This window comes from Cardiocondyla obscurior, linkage group LG23, assembly GCF_019399895.1.
Source record: "Cardiocondyla obscurior isolate alpha-2009 linkage group LG23, Cobs3.1, whole genome shotgun sequence".
Lineage (NCBI taxonomy): Eukaryota > Metazoa > Arthropoda > Insecta > Hymenoptera > Formicidae > Cardiocondyla > Cardiocondyla obscurior.
Genome location: NC_091886.1, coordinates 3,152,355 through 3,174,132, shown reverse-complemented (window position 1 = coordinate 3,174,132; position 21,778 = coordinate 3,152,355). Strand labels below are relative to the sequence as shown.

General features: G+C 37.8%; 3 protein-coding genes and 1 long non-coding RNA gene across 10 annotated transcripts; 2 read left to right on the top strand and 2 right to left on the bottom strand.

The window, feature by feature from the left end:
• Positions 1–4: 4 nt before the first annotated feature.
• On the bottom strand, positions 5–21,715 carry Clip-190 (Cytoplasmic linker protein 190). Of its 6 annotated transcripts, XM_070671337.1 has the most exons (18): positions 21,616–21,715; positions 19,178–21,438; positions 16,531–16,669; positions 11,891–11,959; positions 11,140–11,292; positions 10,674–10,865; positions 9,473–9,677; positions 8,800–9,031; positions 8,322–8,366; positions 6,955–7,095; positions 6,497–6,649; positions 5,917–5,937; positions 4,815–4,974; positions 4,050–4,721; positions 3,822–3,940; positions 3,428–3,740; positions 3,166–3,317; positions 5–3,105 (listed from the first exon to the last, which is right to left on the bottom strand). In XM_070671337.1, exons 2-18 carry the CDS (start codon positions 19,217–19,219, stop codon positions 937–939), a joined length of 4,977 nt encoding a protein of 1,658 aa, XP_070527438.1. In that variant the 5' UTR covers positions 19,220–21,438; positions 21,616–21,715; the 3' UTR covers positions 5–936. The 6 variants fall into 6 exon arrangements, with proteins under 6 accessions (XP_070527438.1, XP_070527440.1, XP_070527441.1 ...); XM_070671339.1 differs by lacking the exon at positions 5,917–5,937; XM_070671340.1 differs by lacking the exon at positions 8,322–8,366.
• LOC139111224 (uncharacterized) lies at positions 6,649–9,562 on the top strand. 2 transcript variants are annotated; one of them, XR_011547167.1, is made up of 4 exons: positions 6,649–6,797; positions 7,042–7,214; positions 8,720–9,080; positions 9,434–9,543. It is a non-coding gene; the product is annotated as an uncharacterized lncRNA (long non-coding RNA). The 2 variants fall into 2 exon arrangements; XR_011547168.1 differs by lacking the exon at positions 8,720–9,080 and having other exon boundaries at positions 9,434–9,562.
• On the top strand, positions 17,599–18,844 carry LOC139111217 (uncharacterized). Its single transcript, XM_070671359.1, has 4 exons — positions 17,599–17,748; positions 17,992–18,034; positions 18,170–18,327; positions 18,429–18,844. Exons 1-4 carry the CDS (start codon positions 17,723–17,725, stop codon positions 18,598–18,600), a joined length of 399 nt encoding a protein of 132 aa, XP_070527460.1. The 5' UTR covers positions 17,599–17,722; the 3' UTR covers positions 18,601–18,844.
• LOC139111399 (uncharacterized) lies at positions 20,514–21,774 on the bottom strand. The gene is made up of 3 exons (XM_070671654.1): positions 21,747–21,774; positions 21,616–21,652; positions 20,514–21,438 (listed from the first exon to the last, which is right to left on the bottom strand). The coding sequence occupies exons 1-3, from the start codon at positions 21,772–21,774 to the stop codon at positions 20,514–20,516; spliced, it is 990 nt and encodes a 329-aa protein (XP_070527755.1).
• Between the last annotated feature and the right edge of the window lie 4 nt (positions 21,775–21,778).

Below are 21,778 nucleotides of genomic sequence, written 5' to 3'. Positions count from 1 at the left end.
AGGATTCCTTGGGACAAACGTTTTGTTTTATTATTATCTACAAAGCATTATCTCCAACTTGCATTACGTCACAACAATATAACCGACTTAGAAAATATATTTCAATCCTAAAATTCATAACGGAAGGCAAGATAACAGCCAGGCCACGATATTATCGTAAATCAGCTTCAAATGTGCGCTCGAGAATTATTACAGATTTTCAATCTCTCTTGTTTTTTGGTTTTTCTTTTTTTTTTCTTTTTTATTTCTTTTTTTTTTTGGTTTTTGATATTATAAACGAGAACTGTAAAGAATCGTTTAGATGTTTAGAAGAGTATTGCGAGAATATATAATGTATTCAAAGAGAGGTGCGAATTAACGGTCGAAAGAAACTTCACGTCCAATATTCCGCTTTCACCAGCATGCACTACAGGAACTATCTTCTCAAGGCGCGCAAAACGCGTAAAATAAATATTAAATAAAGAATATAGTTCGAACACTTATATACAAAGACATTTGTAAAATTATTTCGCCGCAAGTGTGATTAAAAAAGATATCAAAGCTGCGAGTATGTACATATGTTCCCCTCAAGTATATCAAATAAAGTTAAGAGTAATTATTTAATTTTTAATATCTTTTATATCTCGTTATATCTAAAGTCAATTATAAAAACCTGTTTTATTATTTAATATAAATATAATAAAATGTTATTAGAATTAAATTAGCAGAAAAAAAAAAAAAAGAGAGAATGATTTTGATTAAATTGCCATTTGAAGGGAACATAAAGTTATACGAAACGTCTTGAGCGTGACCGATTTTATGCGGGAAGACTTTACATCTGAATTTAAGATTCAATCGAGAAATCTGGCATACAAAAATATACTCTGTAAAATTTAACAGATCTTTACAGCTACGGGACACTTGGCAAGCAAACGGAATAACGCTGTGGACGTAACATTAAAATGTTTCGGCGTCGTCGCAGTCGCGCGTGTCGTGCCCGAACATTTCGCAGTTTTCGCAGTATTCCCTCTCGACGGGCTGCTTCTTTGGAGTCTTCGCCGTTCTCTCGGTGGCTTCCGTGAAATCCGTGGCTTGTCGGGGGCAGTCTTCCGTCTCGTGCAGATCAAACTGATCGCAAATATCACAGAACATACGAGGTGCCGCCATCCGCTTGTCCAGCGTGCTTCGAGTGTAGTCGTCGGCTTCGTTCGCGGGCACCCCCATCTCGAGCACCTCGATTTTACACAACAGCTTTTCGTTCTTACGTTGCATGTCGACGATCACGGAGTTGAGAAAGTCGATCTGGCTCTTCACGGAATCGTTCTCCTCCTGCAATTTCGCGACGTCGGTATCCTTCGTTACGATGTGCTGCTTCATGTCGCCCGTCCCGTCGTAGGTATTCTTCAGATTTTCGTGCGATAATTTCAACTGGTTCGTCGCCTCTATCCATTTCGCGGTGATCTGCTTGTTTTCCTTCTCCAATCGACTCAGCTCGTCCAGAAGTCGCGTCTCTTCTACCTTGGCAACGTTTAACTTCTCCTGAAGATTTTGCAGATTTTTGCTCACTTCTTTCTCATTGTTTTCCATGGTTCTCGCGAGATCAGCCGACTTCGTTTCTTGTTCCTTCAGTTGCTTCTCGAGTACGTTCACAGTGTGTTGCAGCTCGTTAATTCGCTTATTCGCGCCACTCAGCTCATTCTGTTTCAGCTTAATCTCCTCGTTGCGCGACTGCTGCTCTGCCTTAACTCTCTCCACTTGCGCATCCTCCAGAACCTTTACTTGTGTCTTTAATTTATCAATAATTGCTTCTTTATCATCTAAATTAACTTTGGACTTATCTACAGTATTTTGTAACAATCGCAGTTTGTCCTGCAACTCTTCATTTTGCTTATTTATGTCGTCAATCTTTCTCTCCTTGGCCGCAATTTCACTCTCTAAGAAATTCCGCAATTTCAGCACTTCTTCTTCTTTGGCAGTTTCCGATTCTTTTATTTTAACTTCTGCTTCTGCTCGTAGCTTTTCTTTTTTGTTCAGCTCATCGTGTGAATTACCTAATTGAGCCTCCAGTGATTTCACAGAGTTCTCCAGAACAGTCTTCATCTCGGACAATTCATTTATTTCGCTTTGCTTTTGAGAAATCGTGTCTTGCATATTTTTCAACGTCTCGTTACTACGATTGTGCTCCTCTTTTATGGAGCAAACTGTAGCATTTAATTCGGCTATTTGAGTCTGTGATTTTTCTATCTCCGCTTTTACCATCAATACTTCGTTCGTCTTATCTATAATCGTTTTTGCGGCATCTTCCAGCTTGCCTCTTAAATCTTCCACCGTGCTAGTCATAGTCTTTAACGACGTTGCTAAATTCTTATCGGCAGTCTCTTTATCGTTAACTAAGTTATCGTATATTTTCTGTGATTCCGATAATTTATTTTCCGCACTCTGAAGCTTCGAATCTTTCTCCTGAATTGAGTTCTCCAATTTCGACACTTTATCCGACTCGGATTTTAATTTCTCTGTCAATTCTTCGATCGACCAACGATTCGCGCTTTGATCGGCCTCCAGCTTGGTCTTGCACTTTTGCAAATTCGTTATTTCATCGTGGGAAGTCGATAGCTCGGCCGACAAATCCGTAATTTTCTTCTGTAACGAGGACGTTTCTTCTTGGTGAGAACCCTGCAAAGTTTCGTTTTCTTTACGAAGATTGACGATTTCTTCGTGCCTTTCCTTCAACTGTTCCGTAAGATTAACGATCTCATCGGATTTCTCCTTCAAATATTTTTTAGCGCCTTCACCTTCTTCTACCTTCGCCGCAAGTTCGCTCTTTTCTCTTTCGTATTCGCGTATCTTCTCGGCATAATCGGCATTCGATTTTTTAATCTTATCTATCTGCGATTCAAAATTTAATTTTTCCGAGCGCAGTTGTTCAAGTAATATTACGTTTTTATTTAAATCCGTTTCGGCATTGGACAGCTTTCCTTCGAGTTGCTTCAATGTAGTTTCCGTTTGAAAAATTTTTTCGTTAGCCTCGTCTAATTCCTTCTCTTTTCTTCGTAAATCCTCGTTGTACCTGGACAGCTGTTCTGACGAATCGGCAGAGGTGCTAATTGCACTCGCTATATCGGATTCCTACAATTAAGTTTGAATCATTTATTTAATGAATTAATAACTAAATTATTCTATACTAACCAATTTCTCTTTCTGCGACGTGAGTTGTGATACTTTTTCCTCCGTCCTTGTAACTTGTTGATTTAATTTTTGTACACTTGACTCGAATACACGAAGTTCGCTTTCCAAATTTGTTCGTGTTTGCTCGGATAACGTGAGGGCATCTTGTAATTCTAGAAAAATTTAAAGTAAACAGTTTTATATAGTATTAATACACATCTAAATAATTTTAATAAACTTAAAATGGAAACTAGGTAACATTCAATTTTCTGTTAAACTTTACCTGAAGTTTTCTCGAGAAGATGTTTAATTTCTTCATCTTTGTTTGCTATAATCACTTTTAAATCGGCGATATCTTTTTCTAGTTTAATGAGTAATAAGGCTTTTTGTGCGACGTCTGCGTTTATCTCATCGATACATTTGACTTTATCATTAATTTGTGCTTCAAAACGTTTAGTTATTTCTTCTATCTGAGCTACGGTAGCATTTCGCAATTCCGCAAGCTCTTTATTTTTAACTTTGAGTTCCTCGCTCAATTGGTTTAATCGCGCAGTGGATTCTTTCTCCGAAGTAATTAAACTAGCTAAACTTTGTTCCTGAATTGATCACGTAATTTAAAGATTAAATTATTTAACATTTAATATTTGTGAGAAATAAAAAAAGAAAAAAATACTTACCAACTTTTGCTTCTCATGAATAATTTTAATGTTGTCGTCATCCTTAGATTTATAATCTTGAATTTGTTTCGATAACACGCTGTTGTTGTCTTCAGCCAATTTGAGCCTCGTATTTAATTCTGTAAAATACACGTGACAATCAATAAAACTTAATTATCTCTCTATATATACATAATCGATGCTAGATTTAATTTAAAGAATTAAATGTTTGATTTTTATAAGACAAACCTTCTAATTTTCGTAAAGCGCTAATGAGCTCTTCGTCCTTCTTTTTGCATAGCTCGCGTTCAGCAGCTAATTCCGTCAACAACCTTTCGGTTTCCGATACTTTTTGTCCGAGCTGCTGCGAGAACTCCTCAAGTTTCGTGTCCTTCGCTCGTAATTGTAGCTCGAAGGACTCCGAAATCTCACGAATACGGCTAACAGTATCGTTTTTTAAGCTCTCCAAAGCTGCATTTTGATGCTCCAACAGCTTCTTGGACTTGTTTTCCAGCTCCTCGGTCTTTTCTTTAATTAACCGATCTTTTTCCTCGATCGTTCGTCGATATTCCAGCAGCTGCGAATCCTTTTCGTTCGAGCTCTCTCTCTTCATCGTTTCAATCGTCTCCTTCGATTTTCGTAGCTCCTCGTTCAACGCGCCGGTGTTCTTCTCGAATTCCTGTCTCATATTTTCCACCAGCGTTTCCTTATCCTGTAGGTTTTGTTTAGTAGTACGAAGTTCCGTTTCTAGACGACTCTCGGTGTCCCTGTGTGCCGTGCTTTCCTGCTGCGTCTTGCTCAGAACGAGCTCCAATTCTCGAATACGATCCACACTTTCGTCCACCAGACTCGATTTCTCCTGCACCTCCTTTTCCAGGCTACTCTTGATCTCCTCCAAGCTCTGATTACGGTTCTCCAGATCTAAAAGCCAATCGAAAAGTCAGAACAAGCGAAAAATTATACGGCTGTAAAAACTTAAGGTTTAATCGCGCAGAAATTGAATATCGCTAATACCTTGAACTTTGTTAATCTCGTTACGTAGAAACGCTATTTCCTCGGCGGCTTCAAAGAGCTTGACGCTGTCGCGTTCGGATTGCGCTGCTCGCTCCCGTTGCTCCTCCACAATCTTATCCTCGAGTTCCTTGATCTTGGTTTCATTTACAATATTTATGACCTAGTATAATAAGGAAAATTAGTTAGTTTCTGGTGAAGCGTGAGATTCGCATAACGCATTTGCATTTCGGGTATTAACACACAACTTTTTTTTTTTCTTTTCACTTACGAAACGTATGCGACACAGTTCGTTACGCCTTTAAGTATTAAACGTCCAACAATTACGGAAACAATTAAAGCCTGTTGACACCCGAAAGCGTATATGCCAAAAATTGAAAAGCACAACAGATATAAAAAAGCACAATGATGTGATAGTTGAAATGATATATGAAATCAAATGTACATCAATATTTTACAACATAAAAAATGAAAAAAAAAGGAAATTAATAATTTTACACGTTTTTGCTCAATTGGAAAACATATTATTCAATTTCAATGCTTGTACGTATGAATATGTACGACAAACAATTCGAAAAGATATTTAATACTAATTACAAACATTAATATAATTAAACAAATATTTTTTAAAGATTTGATAGTATCAATAAACAGCATAGAACAACCAAATAAAAAAATAAATAAGTAATCAAACAATAATAACGAATGAACGATTTTACTCAACCTACAATAGCTAGTATTATTATATATTTAAGTACTGTGAATATTTTTGTGCATTATAAAGCGTGTAATTGTAAAGCGTGACTAGATTGACCACTGTTTATCCTGGTTTTTATACAAATTAAAAATTAATAAGCGAATAAGTGCAAATGTCGTTACAGTGCAGAATTTAATTTTGTTAGTATGATCAGCGCAAAGTTAGTAAACGATAGCGTTGCTTAACACTTTTAATTTTTTTTTTAGTTTCATTCATTTGCGTGTTTTACGTCAATCAAATATTTAATAGAACTGCGCCGAAATAGCAAAACGACATGGCTAGAGTGATGATTAGATAAGCGGTCGAATACTGCATCAATCCTTCCATAGGCCCGAATCGAGTACTCACACTTTGCGCAGATCTCTCTTTCTGAAAATAAATTATAAGTTCGCCGGATTAACAGAAGCACTGAATGCATTCATCTCCTTTTTTAAACAAATTATCAAACACATCTCTTTTTTATTTTTCTGAGAAATTCGTTTACGTTTTTATGGGACACTTCCCGAGTTAAGACTTTTAATCTCGCAGTTGTTACGTCGATGATACATAATAATCGTTGAAATAATACGCCGATTTTAAAAATCTCTCTTTTTATTTGCGTTTAGCGAAACACTTTTGCGCATGATATTCTGCTGATCAGAAATTGTTAAAGGCTGTAGTTCTTCAGTTTTTATCGTTGATGTAGCTAAGCACGTGTCATAGTATATCACCCGCCACCGAAGTCCCGCGTGCGTACCGCATTTTATGACGAAAGCAAGTAGAAAAATTGTTTCGAGTAGCGACAGACACTGTTCGGAGGTGTCTTCTAATACTATAAATGATATTATGATAATTATGAAACGGGAATACATATTTAAATAAATAAGAATAACACGGGAAGAATTTTAATGTTATTTTCGCTATAAAATTAATATAATAACGTAGATACCTGTATGTCGTCTTTGTTCACAGACTCCTCTTCGAAACGGAACAGAAGGTCTTCGCATTTTCGTTTCTCCTCTTCCAACTGCAGTGTTAAAACGCCCTTCTCGTCCAGGAGCTTGGTGACCGTGTGCTCGGCTTCGCTGATCGTTTGCTGCATCTGTTCGGGACAATGAATATCGTCAATAAAAGTGCTGAGAGAGAAGAAGAAAAAGAGGGAAACAGGAAATGAAGACAGGATTTTGAAACAGTGACGAAACTTTAAAGATTGAAGAATCGACGCTGGTTCTGCTCATTAAAATCATTAAGTAATATTTTAATTCATCTAGTAATATGATCTTGCGACCGGAGATAAAGAGCGAAAGCTTTTCTGCTCTGGAAAAGCGAAGCGCAATGTTGTACTTAAACGTTCAAATATTTAACTGGAAGTTTCAGCCGCAATTTGACGATTTTGTAAATGCCCACCTTTTCATATTCTTGTTTAATCGAAAGCACCGATTGTTCGGCTTGGTCCGCTTGACTCGCCGCCTTGATTAATCTTTCGCGTTCCAGATCCCGCTCCTTCCGCAGAACCTCGATCTCCTGCTGCTTCTCTTTCAATATCTCCTAAAATTACGAGCCGAGTTCTAGATTCACCGTGCGTAACATCGCGGGAAATTTCGAAGGAAGGATTTCGGGAGGAAGGATCTACACGAAACCAACGCGAGATGCGATAATCAGTCCACGTAAGCTTTCGTATTTAATATCCATAAAAAAAAAAATTCTACGTACATTCTGTACTCGCAGTAATTATCGCAAACGAGTGCACGACTAACATATTTTATTTCTCAATTATTCGTAAATACATTAGCTTTCAAAAGCCGTGGAGTTAAAATAAAAATAGACACCGTTTGCGACATAGAAATTATTACGAGCTCGCGATGTCCAGCGTTGATTGACTCGTTGTAAAATTTATAAAAGCTGCAAGATCGAATGAGGATAAATAATTGTAATATTAACAATTGACTCTCTCGCCGCGTACGAGATAAATTAGCAGTTACAGCACGCTCATTGGCTCTTCGATGGAATTAAATATAAATTCAACTGCAAATACGAACGAGATGAAACGTCACCGATTGAAAATTCCCCGGTCGATCGTTATGCAACAGCCTTTGCCGAGATATTGCAGATCGTAGAATTTACGTGACGTGGCTTCTTTTTTCAATCTACAATCCACGGACGTAAAACGTTCCGAGTCGAGTGTAATTAGCAATACAAATCGATGCTTCAGATCGCGCCGGTGAGCGAGAGCGGCAATGGGATTTAATTAATCGGCTCGACGATGCCGGCTGTCGTTTCTCTGCCAACGCAGACGTAGATCTACGGGTATAATTATGACGCAGAAAATTGTTGCAGATAAATCAATGCCCGCGGCTAAAATCGGCATCGCGTATCGGAACGCTGGACAAACGCAATAATGACGATTCGCTCATCGTTACGCGGACAAAAAAAAAGAATACGCGCGTAAAAGAGAATACTTACCAACGAGCCGAATGATATTACGAGGAGAAGGAAACGTAGGATTTTATTAATATTATTATGTACAAAGATCGCTACGCAAGCTTCGATAACGAGAAAAAAAAAAAAAGGAAAGAAACTAATGTCAAATAATTAATAAATAAAATCGCAGTCAGCAATCGGCTGCTCGAGCCTCGCTAATTAATCTAATTAACGTACATTCGCGCGTACAATAGTCTTGTTAATCTACAGGATATATAAACTAATTGGGGCTCGGGATAGTCGCAAATAAATATACAATTAATCAGGTGTAATATCAGAGTTACGAATCTCACCTGCAATGAACGTTGTACAGGCGACGACTTGTGCATGCCAGGCCTCTGATGGAATATGGGAAGGTAACGGAAACACAAAAGAAAACCGGAAAAAAAAAAAAAAATGAAGAAAACGTGCAATCTTTCAAATTAAATAACAATCAATGCATCAGTCACAAAATCACGCACACTATGATATCAATTTCAAAAGTCAAAGTGAAAGAAAGAAGAAAAAAAAAAAAATTAGACCGCCTAAAAAGCGGCAGGCAACGATTAAAATTTATAGCAGAATTAACCCTTGAGCGATTCCCTTCCCGAGTTACGGTCATCGAGGCCGAGCTTCTCGCGGCTGCCTCAAAAGGGAAGGCACCCAAGGGTCAATTGTTCAGCACCAGAAAAAACGAACAATACAATTCTAGACTAGTGAGAGAGGTCAACAACGTTGGCGGCGGGCTGCGGAATCCTCTCCGTCCCTTCATTCCGGCATGATAAATCTTACCCTCGCTGTGGTGCCGCTCGCCGTGCTCGCTTTCGCGCTCACGCTAACGACGCTGGACGCGATGCTGGAGGCGAGGGACTCGCGCGAACTGCTCCTCTTCAAGCTGGTGACATTCAGAGCGGCCCCGGTCGGCTTGTGCACCACGCAAAGGGATGGCCTCTTGCTGGACGGCGATTTGCTGACCTTGTGCACGGGCGCGAACAGTCCGTGCTTCGGGGTGCATTCGAAGTATCTGGATCAAGGGGTGGGTTAGTTTCGCAGGACCTCAAGGAACGCAAAGCGTAAGGGAGCATGCAATAATGCCTCGTGTCTCTAGCGTACTTTATCTCATCAAAGTTCACCGCGGAAACCGGCGAATTATAAAAAAAAAAAAAAGAAGGAAGATAAATATCGCGAAATTGTTAGGGTCATTAAAAATAGAAATCTCTCCTTCTCTCGCAGAGAGAAATAATAATTAAGATCTCATCTCCACAGTATTTTAAAAGCCTAACGTTAAATATCTGCTACTGGCGAACAATGGTAGCAGTCTTTCTTTTCTAGTATCGGCCAAAAAGCTTCAGGATTTCTAAACGACTTTAAATGGCCGGGACAAACTTGAGACTCGCTTATTTCTTTTTTTTTTCTTTTTTTTTAGGTCGGGGTGACATCGAAGTTCAACGTGGGGAATGCACACCTTTTGTCGTTAACGGATCCGTCATTCTTGCCGATCGGTTCGTCCAACTCCACACCGCACCATTCACCCGCGGCGAAATCCGTGGGACCTTTATATTTGAGCAATCCGATTTTGCTGCCTTGGCTCGAAGACACTATCACCCGATCGCCTATCTTCAGCTCGCCCTTGCTCGGCGTCGTGGACGACAGGCTTGTCGTCGATGTATCTGTTCACAGTTTTCAGCGTTGCGCGATCATTATTATAATACACTTACAACGATGAAAGAACCACGAATGAGAGGTGGGTACAACTTCGAATTCAATTATCTTCTCGCATATTTTTAAATTATTGCTTAAAGTTAATTAAATCTGTGTCTAACATTTCTACAAATACAAGCCATTTCCTCTCTTATAATTTTCTACAGATACAAATTAAAGGGGTCATTTTTATTGTACACAAAGAAAAATCAATTATCTATCTTATCTATTGTTCTATTCTAAAATTACGAGAGTGACTAATTACCTACGAATGTGTCAGTTCATTTATTTCGTGTATTTTCTTAATCAATGGAGACTCATTATTCTCAAAATTAGATAGCTTTTTTTCTAAAATTATTTAATTACTTTGACGTGCCCATAAATACGAAAGTCGGCAAATAACGTTTTCCTTCTACATGGCACGTCTACTTAATGAATGCGTTCTTAGCGAAATTAAATTATCATTACAAAAATTAAATTAAAAATCTTAAATTACATCACACAGCATGCAGGTGAAAACTAATATTATTGTGCGCTACGGGTGCTAATTGGAGAACTAAATTAATTTTTTTATATTTAGTTCACTGTCTATAGCAAATAAAGTTCTGCAAGCACTATCGCATTACTGTAATTAAAATAATGCAAGGAAGCTAAAAATAATGTGTACTTTTCAGACCTCGAGCATACTACTAATACTACGGTTAACTCCTTCACCTTTCTTATTTCAATTTTAATTATAATTTCATCAAATGATACTTTAATATTTCAATAATATATCAAAATTATATTACTTTGTATAATAGGCCACTTTGGATTAAGAATTCTTTTTTTTTCAGGTGAAAGAGGTGAAAGGGTTAAGGTGAGGAGATTAAATGATATCTGCAGACGGCGTTTGGCGTGCGGAGAATGTGCAACGTTAAGAGGTGTCTATGGACGTGGCGAATATCTCTTGTAGCGATCCTTACTCAGTGACGACGACATGGACTTGCTCAGGAAGCCGCTTCTGGCCGTCTCAGGTGGTGTCAACGGTGTCGTCATGAGAGTCATCGGATAGTCGCTCAACGGCACTCTGGTGAGTCTAGTAAGCCTCGAGAAGATACCCCTCTTCGGTTCGCACTGAAAGTATCGACTACCAGCCACCGAACCATCGTTCTTCCCTGGAGTTCAAAGTTTTGGAAGGTTTACCTTCGTTCTTCTTCCGAGTTCCGTCGATTTATATATCTCTCTCGTCTTTGTCGATCGAACTTTCTTTTATTCGCGATATTTTTCATGAGACATCACAAGTGTGATCCAGATATTAACGTTTAATTGGGACAAAATTTCTTTGAAAGTATGAACGTTTTAAGTTTACGATAAAGGGTACGCATTCTTGAAATAGAAACTTCGTCTTTAATCTTACGACTAGGTTTGGATCGTTACGATGATCCTTACCGATGGGGTCGTCCAGGACGACTCCTGCCCAGTCTCCAGGAGCGAATTTGGTCTCGCCGATATAAGCGATTGTTCCTGGCTTCGTGCCTCCGACCCATACTCTGTCTCCAATTTTGAAGCTGTCTGTGTCCTCGGTAAGGACGACGCTGGTATCTACGCGGAATTGAGGAAAGTCTTCTTTGAAATCGAGTCGAACTTGAAGGGAATACTAGTCTTGACTTTTACAATTACAAATTAATTTCAAAAGTCATGGGGCATTCGAATATATCCTTAATGGTACATATATTGGTTATATTACTATGTGCAAATAGTATTATGCATGCATATACAAAAAAAATACATACTACATACAAATATTCTAAACGCAAAGCGAAGCGCTGTTAATATGAATACAACGTAAACTATTACAAGCCTGATAATATTTTACAAACCTACGGCTACGTTCACGAAAATTCACACATACTCTTCAGTATCGCGAAAACAATTCAAAATATAATTTTTCATTATAAAGTCAATTTCTGGAATATACATATATCTAAATTCAAGGTTCAAGATATGTTTTATTAAAAAAAAAAGTCTAAAATCTAGTTTCTAAATCCTAATCTACTTTTAAATACTATTAATTATATGAAATAACTGCATTAATTGTCGGATGCGAAAAATTATTCGCCATTTCTTGCGCGAAAACATTTTCGAGAATTGTAATCTTTAAAGAAACTTCAAGAAAGAAACTTGATTGTATGCGGCTTACCTGACCCTCTTCGCAAAGCGGCCTCGTTTATTTGACGGCCGTGCGACTCCCAGAGAGGCTCCATCTGATCTGCCGTTGTCATGCAAAATAATGCAAATCATAGCACAAAACGGAAAGAGGGAAAAAACGGAGCGTTCTTTGGTGTAGAAAAAAAAAAAAATGTTTCCCTCCGAGAGTGCATTATTCAAATTTCGTCCAATCAGTTTTGATAGGCAGTTATCGCGCTAATAATAACAATTCGCGCCAATAGCTACGATTCAATTATAATCACAATAGCGAGATAATATTAATATAATTGAATATTGCAAACAAATTATAAATTAAACAGTGTACGGGTGTGTACAGATTTCTAAGTTACTTCTATAATACGAGTACATTTCGAAAAGAGAAATATAATTCAATGTAATAATTTTATAAAGAAAAATTTATATATCTTAATTTTATATAACTTTTCTTTTTTTTTTACAGGTCAATTTGCACGCTGATAATTTTAGACAACATCGATGATGACATCGGCGCGAGGCTGCAAATTTGATTGCACAATGCGCTAAGTTAATTACTAATTATTACGAAGCGACGTTAAAGAGGGAACGACGAGAGGTGCGATTCGGCGCGAATCGGATCAGGGCTTGGTCCTGCAATTGCAATAATCGGGATCGGAAGTTGATTGCGTTCGACTCAAGACAGCGAGTTATGTAAACGAATCATTAGTGACGGAGTCAGGGTGTGTTCAGATGCCGCCAGATAAGATCTGGACGATTTCTGGCGCGGCATGCAGCCATGCGAAAGATTTTTTTTCTGAACAGTACGCGGTTGTCTCATTATTTTAAATAAACCGGCGATAAGAAACCTCGCCGGTTTCGGCGAACCTGAATCCACTCTGTCTCCGCACGCCAATCGTTGCGTTAGCAAATAAATTCGTACTTTAAGCGTATATGATTTTTCATGAAACTCACACGGATCCCTTCTCTATTATAAAACGCCTCGCTTCCGCGAACTGCCTCCGGTTTCCTTATGCGGAAGGATCTCACGGTGGTGTTACAATGTTCACGTCGCCGATGTTCCCGCTGCGTAAACGCGCGCGAAAAAAACTCCGCAAAAGGAGTCGCCGGTATGTCCGGGTATCGGCGGCGATTCGCAATTTAATTAATTGCTAATGGAAAAACCGCGTGGGTGCTATGCCTTGTCGTAGTAGGTCGGTAGCGTGGGTCGGTGCCTCTGTTCGACGAGATGAAATCGCGATTACGCGGCCGTAACCGCTGAGGTATCTCCGTCGCGCGGAGCCGAGAGAGGCGGTGTGTAACCCGACAATTTTATCACCGCAATCTGCATTTAATGCGTCTATTTTTTTTTTTTTTTTATGCATACGTTGTGGAGCTTTCAATGACGCACCGTTACGCGCGAACGAGTGTTTACGATCGACAGTAAGCCGGTCTCGACGTGTCAAAATTAAACGATGACGCTCTTTAATCCTCATTTCAATTCAATTTAACGTCTAACTTAATTTCATTCAATTTTAATCATTTATATATCCAAATACTATTAACTTTTTTGATGATAAAATTTACGTCGTTTTAAATTTAATCTTACGTTCCGATAAAACTTTGAGAGGAAATTTCGTTGCAAATTTGTTAAAACAATGTGTTTTTAATGTTAATATTCCGCTCTGAGGCACCGAGACACGATTTTCGTTGCATAATAATCCACGCAAAACCTTGCGCGATGACGGTACAATGATTATACGAGCCGTATTATGTACGATGTACGATCGCATGATGATTCCCGATGACGGAGCACCCTGTACTTTTTAATTCAAGCGTACCGGCCGTGATTACGCACACCGACGTGATCTGACACTGCAATCGCGGCGCCGAGATTTTAGAGTTGGCGGGAGTCTGCGAGCGAAGTCATGCATTTCACATGACTAATTGCTCTTACATTAATTTCTTGCGCCTCGCATTATTTTCCAACGCGTTCATAGAGCATGCATTAGCGCCAATTAACTATGCCTTACAACAACGAGAGTTCCCGTCGACCCAACAGCAAGGAAACGAAGGTTCATCCGACGACCCGATCGAATTCCAACGAACCCGTCGGGTTTCTTTAACACGGAATTACCTTAACCCATCGATTATCCCACGTTCCACGAGGTTAATGGGAAGTCAAGTACCCTGATAATTCGATACGACACGGCTATAAGAAGGGTACTAGAGGTTGGTCATTGAACACCCGGATACTTTGATCCCTCGCGCGTGGATATCGTCGCGAGTAAACAAGTCTAATAGCTGTGGAGAGGTAGTCTCGTTATAGCCGTTACATGTATGTAAATTACAATTTATCTGCCGGCAATGATTACAACGACAGTACGACGTAGCGAATGTGATTAAGCGGCTTCAAGCGGCGCGTTGATAATAATTACAAGCGCGACATTTTTATCTGCCCGGTTGGCAAAGTCGCCGATGGAAGGAGATCGAAAAAAGTGAGATAAGAAATATGTAAAGCTACGCGTTAACGCGTACGCGAGGAATGCATAGATAATTTACCGCACGCTCGAAGAACGGCGGATCTAGGTGAAACGAGTCGCGCTCGGTCGCGTTGCGTGCCCACGATTATCATTTATTTGCCGAAGACTAACAGCGGACTTTCGTCAGATCGCGGAATTTCGAATGGACGGCCTCAAAACCGGCCCAAAACGAACGAAACCACGCGCGCGTTCATGAACCATTTAGCTCTCCATATTTAGCGGACGGTGTCACAGTTACCGTGAAATACCATGCCGGCAATGATTACGTCAGAGCGAGGCGCCGTAGAAAATCCTTTGCCTTTCCGTTAACATCGCAGTCAGTCGAGATTCTTATCGAAATGAAAAATCGTTTCATTGGGATCGAACGCGGGGGGATTAGAGTGACCATAACGCCGCCGCAAATCGCGTAACCGACAAGGGATTCAATAATTACGATCAATTATATCTTTAAATCGTGATCCATTAAAATAATGAATCAATTAATTAATTATTATTTAATTTTTTAGCAAAGACATATTAATAATTCTGCTGTATTCTTTCAGCAAGATTTCACGACAACGTAAAACGAGGAACGGAGGCCTTGAATCTTCCCGAACGAGTTGCGAAACTCGAGACTGATCTTTTGCGAGGACCAAATAGGGAAGGAAAAGGGCGACGGACCAAAAAAAAGGAAGAGAAAAAGAACTTGGGGAAGAAAGATGAAACGCGGGATAAAATCGCGGGCATGAGATAAACACCAACGGCTTGCATAATCGCAATGCGTCAGCCGACGCCGTGCGATTGTGCAGCGAAGGCAATTCAATGGCGTTGTACCAATAAGGCAAGATACGTGCCCTGGATGCGACCAGAGGCGATCGCGAAAACGCACCTCGCACGATTATGCGTAGACGAGAGGCATACGCTAACATAAGATCTGCGCGACAGAATGGTAAAGTGATATAATGAAATCTGCTACCTGTAATTATATCCTGCGTATTCAAAACGAAGCTGTTAACATGAGAGAAGAATCATAGAAAAAAAGTAATGAAAATAAAATTATTAAAAAAAGAAAAAACTGTACTTTAAAAGAAAACAAAAAAAAATATTTAAATTTTGATTTAAAGTTTAATTTTAACTTTAATATTTTTTTATTTAGATTTTTTATCTTTTATTTTTTAATTAGGAGAATATTTGAAACTAATTTTCTACATTCTTAGCTACTTGAATTAATAAAAAAAGAATTTTCTCGTTAAGACATTTATTTTAATGTTAAAAACGCGGATCGCTCTCGGTTAATCAAGCGACGAGTCAAGCTGATCGACGTACAGTAATTTATAACAGTAATAAGTACGCACAAAACACAGCAGCTTTATTAAATGACAATTAACACAAAGCTACGAAAAGTAATTAAATTTGAAAGAATCATTACCATTAAATTAAATCATTCAATTGATCACTCAGCAGTTCTTCGAGGACTGCTTTTAACATTTTACGATTAGCTTGACTCGCCACGATTTACTTTCTATCGACGAAACTTTGCACAAAAATTATAAAAATAATTTTCTCTTCTTTCTTTTTTTTACAGGACGGAAAAGTAAACGCTGCTTAATTAGTTCGCGCGACTCACCAGGAATTTCTGTGACGTCGTGTAAAATATTTACCCCAGTTCCTTCCTATCTCTCGCGAGGGATGTGTGGTCGCGAATGGTCAAGAAACGACTCGTGCGAACTCGCGGACTCGCACTCCTCAGAGCAGTCAGAACGCTCCCGTTCGCGTCCGTTCGCGACTGGACCCGTGGGCGTGAACAACGTTCCCGGTGTGTACGTACACCGGGGCGAACCAGCGTGTCGCGTCTGAATCGAAATAATAACGCGATACCCTCGTCAAAACGTACTCCGAGCTAATACTTCAATGGCAGAAAAAAAAAATCAGCATCATGAGAACGGAACATTGTTAACGACGCTAACAAAATCTTGTTTTTTCTACTTGGAGTTTATTGAGGTATTTCTATACCTCTGCGTCATATACTCGTTTGTTTAATACAAAAACAGAAAACCAGGACGATGGACGCTCAGATAATAAAAGAATGTAATACGCATGCAATAAAAAAAAAATAGCAATTTTGTTCAAGACTCACTGGTCGCTGGCTTCAATGGAGAAGGTGGAATCGCTGGTCTTGGAGGCATGGTGCAGCAAGGACGGCCTATTTTCGAAGGTGGTCTCAGTCCTGATGACTTTGGGTCTGTCATGGTGTATGTATTCACTGTTACACTGCACTGGAAAATAAATGGTAATTATTAGTTAAAGATAATAAATTGTGGAGAAAATAAAATATACTATAAAATAGTTTTAAGACACAAAAAAATAGTTTAAATAGTATGTTAAAAAATTTAAGTAAGTGTACAATTAGGAGTGTTAGCAAGTACCCTTGAGCACTTCTTAATTTGTAAATATTTCTTAGTTAAAAACACTATCCAGGCAACTCTTTTACCTTTGCTCTTTTTCTTTATATCTCGAAGTTCAATGTCATTAATGTTTTTAAATAAAAACGTGAAAGTATACAAGAAATTACAGAAAAAAAAAAAAATATTAAAGATATTCGAAAGAGAGGGAAAAAAAATTAAGAGAAGCCTCAAAAAGTTTTGACGTTTGAAGATCACTTTAGATTACTATAACCCAGTGCACAGTTTGAAGATTACGTCAACGAGCGCTTTGAATTTCACAATAACGCGAATCTGACAACGAGATGCGTCTTCTTCGGAAACGAAAAGGGACTCGCGCCCGACGATCTCGCGAGACTTAACCTCAAAATCGCGCAAAGATTTTCGCGGCCAAGCGCGGTGCTAAAGAACTGTTGCCTCACCTTAGCGAAACGCTGACTCCTGGACGATTTCCGGGACGACAGCTAACGCATTTTACACGCGACACTGACGAGATCCGCGGTAAAACGAACGCGAGATGAAAATCAAGTCGAGCACACTCGAGAGAAGGACGTCAACACGTCAACTGTCTGTCGCAACACACGTTAGCCAACCTGTCGACGCGACGAGTTTCTAATGCAGTCACTCCGGACTTTAGTACCTTACTCCACTTTGGTGCGTTGCTCAACCTGCTCGACGATATATAAGCATAGGTTAGATTCTACGTCTTGCGCAGAATTTCGCGCCAATTTGTGTGTATACATTGACTAAAGTGACGTTTGTAGCATATCACAACAATTTTTCGATTTTCTGACTGAAACATTACCCGAACGAAGACAATTCGTGAGCTACTATCCGTTATGATTAAGATTATTGAGTAATTGCGGACACGCAATTCACGAAACGACGATGGTCCGACGAAAGCCAGTACCAAGGTTATATCTTGTTTAATCTTTGCATTTCCTATTTCTTACATTAATTATATATTAATTTGTAATTATTTTTCTTGATTAATCTTTGTGCACTTCATATTTTTTATATTAATTCTTTAATATTTCTTTAATATAATTCTATTCAAGTTTTTTTTTTTAATCTTAGATTATTACTCTATGTTATTGCAATAATTATAATTACATAAATATATATTTATTTAAACTTATTTACCAAATTTATTTCAGTATATATACCAGCAGAGCTAAAGATATATCTGAAAAAAACAAAGTGAGTAACATATTGCTAAAGGAAATAATTACATATATTGAATGTAGTATATTTTATATGTAAAGATTAATCAAGCTGTATAGCTTGATGTATATTCATATTATAAGATTCATATTACATATCTTTTGGTGTCAGACAAATGTAGTAGTTAACAAACTCAAGAAGAAAAGCCATGTGTTACAAGAAATTAGACATCTGAGGAGAACTACACACTTTCTCATACCTAAACTGTCATTTGCACGCGTTGTGAGAGAAATTATAATGGACATATTTCCTAGGGAAGGCATCAATAGGTAAATATAATATTCTGTATATTTATGAAACTACTTTATAAATTATATTTATATAGTATTGTAAATTCAGGGATAGTTTATATTAAAATTAAAACTTTTAGAATACAATCAAGTGCTCTTGAAGCCTTGCAAGAAGCAACAGAGATGTATCTTGTACAATTCTTTGAAGATGCAATATTGCTGGCACTTCACGCTAAACGGGTCACTCTTAAGCAAAATGATATGATTTTGATGCGCAGATTACGAGGCCGAGGAGATATCATTAATAGATAAAAAAAATTCAACTAATATTTTAAATATAGAAGTAAAGTTTTTTATTTTCTAAACATCTAACCTGTTCTTTAAGCTTCTTTTTTGGATCTTTAAACAATAGTAATCTGTTTTATTAGTATTATATAATATTGTAAAGTAAAAATAGGATAAATGACAAATCAAAGGAAATTTTTTTTACAAGCGTTAGAGTTGGTCCATTTTCGCTCGCTATTGTGCTTTCAAATTATTATCTTCTTTTTTTTTTTTTTTTTTTTTTTTTTGACTCTAAATGTAAGACTTAAAGTGTTAATATCAGTATTCTACACAAACAATTTTATACATTTCTTTCCTATTTCACTACCGATATGACTAATGATGTGCTTGAATCAAATGTATCTATTTATTTAATAAAAAATATATTTTGTATTACATATTTAATAAAAAGTTGTTACGAATAAAATTTGAATGCAACTTAATTAAATGCATTGTATTTAGACACTGAAAAAAGAGCTGAAGGTAAATGATGCTGTCTTGTTAAATAAAATTTATTTCTGAAAAACATTTTTAACATTTCGATAAAATCCGTAACTTTACGAACCTTTGGTAAAATATACAATTTTCCGATAATCAGGTGGGTCATTCAAACTATGAATATCATAGCGTTGGCGTTTTGATGTCCTAATGAGAGTGTCTGTAATTGGTACGATAAAAACAGTGTTAAATAATAAAATACGCGTGATCTAAAAAATAGTCGAGTTTATGTATCGAGTGTTCGATCGTGAGCATATTTGCATAACGATATTTCTTATTAAAAGCCAACGTACTTATTTTCAATAAAATTAATTTGGATAATTCCTAATCAAAATTGATAGGAAAAAGATAGGAATCACGTAAAATATTCCAATTATTTTCAAAAGAATTCCATTTTAATTAAATCTCAATTCAAAGTTATAAATCATTAAGATATTTAGCTTGGAGATTCTAAATGCCACAAAAAGCATTGCGTTTAATTGATAATTTTCACAAAGAAATATCACCGAATCGTGCACGTACTATCGAACACGCCACACAATTATGTGTAATGTGTTTTCAGTGTTAGCTGCATTAAAAACAACCATAATTTATGACCCCAAATGAGCCACATGCGTTTTTGAACGCGGTCTAAAAAAAAAAACTGCCTAAAAAAATAGTATTACAAATAACGACTTACTTGTTAGCCGCCTTAACTTCTTTCGATTCATTCGTTTCTACATATACATATAATATACATATGTAACGTATACAATACAATTCAGAGAAAGAAAATACAATACAAAAAGGCACCTGGAAAAGCAGACTGATTCGCGTAAAGACGCGCATGCCGAGTCGATCCTCGGGAACTTCTATGAAGACACTTGTTGCATCTTTAGGCACATTTCACTACATACTTTCATGTTGCTTGTACATGCTATTGTACATAAAGTGAATCACGATTATACTTTCGTATCGTGAAATTACATAACACAAAATTCAAGAACCATCAATGCTGAACATTTTTGTAAACAACGATCAGAAAAACTTTCAAACATCATATAAAAGACATCTAAATGCCTAATCTAATGTTCTTCTAATTTCTTTTAAATGCTCCCTTGAATATTACAATATTATGTGTTTAATAACGATAGAGACATCTTAAACTTCATGTCAAGCATTTTAACGATGTTTTTAGTTTTATTTTTAAACATTAAAAAATTTTTAGAAACAACTAAAAGTAAAACAATTTCTTTTTTCTCTCTTTCTGAAAACTTAAACATAAAATTATTCAAATATCCATAGAATATCTCGTAATTATCGATTACCTCTCACAGTCTTTTAGACTTAATTGGATTTATTGCGGTTTACGCGTTTCACTTCGATCAGTTTTGCAAAATTAAATAACAAAAAGTCTTACTGCGTTACTTTTTCATGAACGACCGCACCTTGTTAACACATTTGTCCATGAAGTTCCGTTTACGTTTGGGCTCTGCGCCTGTCGGCAGCGATAATAGAGAGCCCGGTCCTTTTGCACGGGCTCTATGTCCGCTGTATTCGTTTGACGAAACACTCCCGTCGGAATCCAATCCCGCACCACAGCTCCTCGACGCTTTCAGCATCGTCGATCTGTCGTCGTTGTAATCATCATTCTCGTCGCCACTTTGAGTCGTCAATCTTTCCTGCATTATTTCTTTCAACCTCTGCTCTTCCACCGAATGCTCTTGGTCCGCGCACTGTTTGCTGGAGCATGTAGAAGATTGTCCCTCCGAGCAAGATCGTCGGCTAGGTTTTGGAGGACGCGCCAACGGGGTCTCTTTATCACTCTCATCCTTACTTGAGGACATTCGTCCATTTTTCATTTCGGATTTCAGTTCAACAGCGTCAGGCACTTTTGGCTTTGTTCTGGGGGCTGGTTTAGGTTCATTTTTAGATTCGATTGCTTCAATATCAGGCTGTTTCGGACTCTGTTCTAAAGTAGGGATGACTTTATCGTTTTCTGAGTTCATCGAAGAGCATTCTGGACTCTCTTCGCGTTGCGCTTTATCTTTCTCTTCGCCATTTTTTGTATCTTCGTCTAATAAACCATCAAGACTGCGCGATCTTGGTCTGGGAAGCGGTGGTCGTTGAACGACTGCGGAAGAAACCGACTTTTGTCCTTGATCCTGTTGGTCCAACAGTTCCAGCGAGCGAGATCGCGTTGATGGTGAAGATGGTTGTCGAGGCGGCCTGCGAGGCACCGCTAAGCTACTGCTGGCATTTGTTGGATGTGTATACATGAACTTGAAGCGCGGCGATGTGGGTGGTAAGCCCATTAACCAACGGGATGGACTCGACGACTTGTTAAGTCTGTAACAAAATAAAACTCATTGTAAAATTGTGATTAACTAGATATTACATCAAAAGTAAAAAAATAAATTTAACTATTTTATTTTTATTAATTTTTATAAATGTATTATTTATTAACTAAGCGATTAAATTAAAAAAATAAAGGATAATTTTTTTTAAATGTAGATTATGCAATACCTAATCATGATTTTCATATTACGATTCATAATTCTGGCTGCGTGAAAAAAGAAATTATCGTTGCGTTAGTAAAGCTCGATTCGTTTAACATTAGTCAGACATCCCGAGTATTAAATGATCAGACAATATACCTGCTCGATATGGCTGTGGGCGGGCCATCTAG

What these genes read in the sequence shown, in the direction of transcription:
- LOC139111217 (XM_070671359.1), top strand. Translation starts at nt 17,723, where the DNA reads ATGGTCCGACGAAAGCCAGTACCAAG. An exon ending in CGACGAAAGCCAGTACCAAG is followed by an intron (nt 17,749 to 17,991) that starts GTTATATCTTGT and finishes AATTTATTTCAG; the next exon opens with TATATATACCAGCAGAGCTA. An exon ending in CCTAGGGAAGGCATCAATAG is followed by an intron (nt 18,328 to 18,428) that starts GTAAATATAATA and finishes TAAAACTTTTAG; the next exon opens with AATACAATCAAGTGCTCTTG.
- Clip-190 (XM_070671337.1), bottom strand. Translation starts at nt 19,219, where the DNA reads ATGACCCACCTGATTATCGGAAAATTGTATATTTTACCAAAG. An exon ending in TCCATTGAAGCCAGCGACCA is followed by an intron (nt 11,960 to 16,530) that starts GTGAGTCTTGAA and finishes TGACAACGGCAG; the next exon opens with ATCAGATGGAGCCTCTCTGG. An exon ending in CGAGATTAACAAAGTTCAAG is followed by an intron (nt 4,722 to 4,814) that starts GTATTAGCGATA and finishes ATTGGCTTTTAG; the next exon opens with ATCTGGAGAACCGTAATCAG.
- LOC139111399 (XM_070671654.1), bottom strand. Translation starts at nt 21,774, where the DNA reads ATGGCCCGCCCACAGCCATATCGAGCAG. An exon ending in CCCACAGCCATATCGAGCAG is followed by an intron (nt 21,653 to 21,746) that starts GTATATTGTCTG and finishes TTTTTCACGCAG; the next exon opens with CCAGAATTATGAATCGTAAT. An exon ending in AATATGAAAATCATGATTAG is followed by an intron (nt 21,439 to 21,615) that starts GTATTGCATAAT and finishes ATTTTGTTACAG; the next exon opens with ACTTAACAAGTCGTCGAGTC.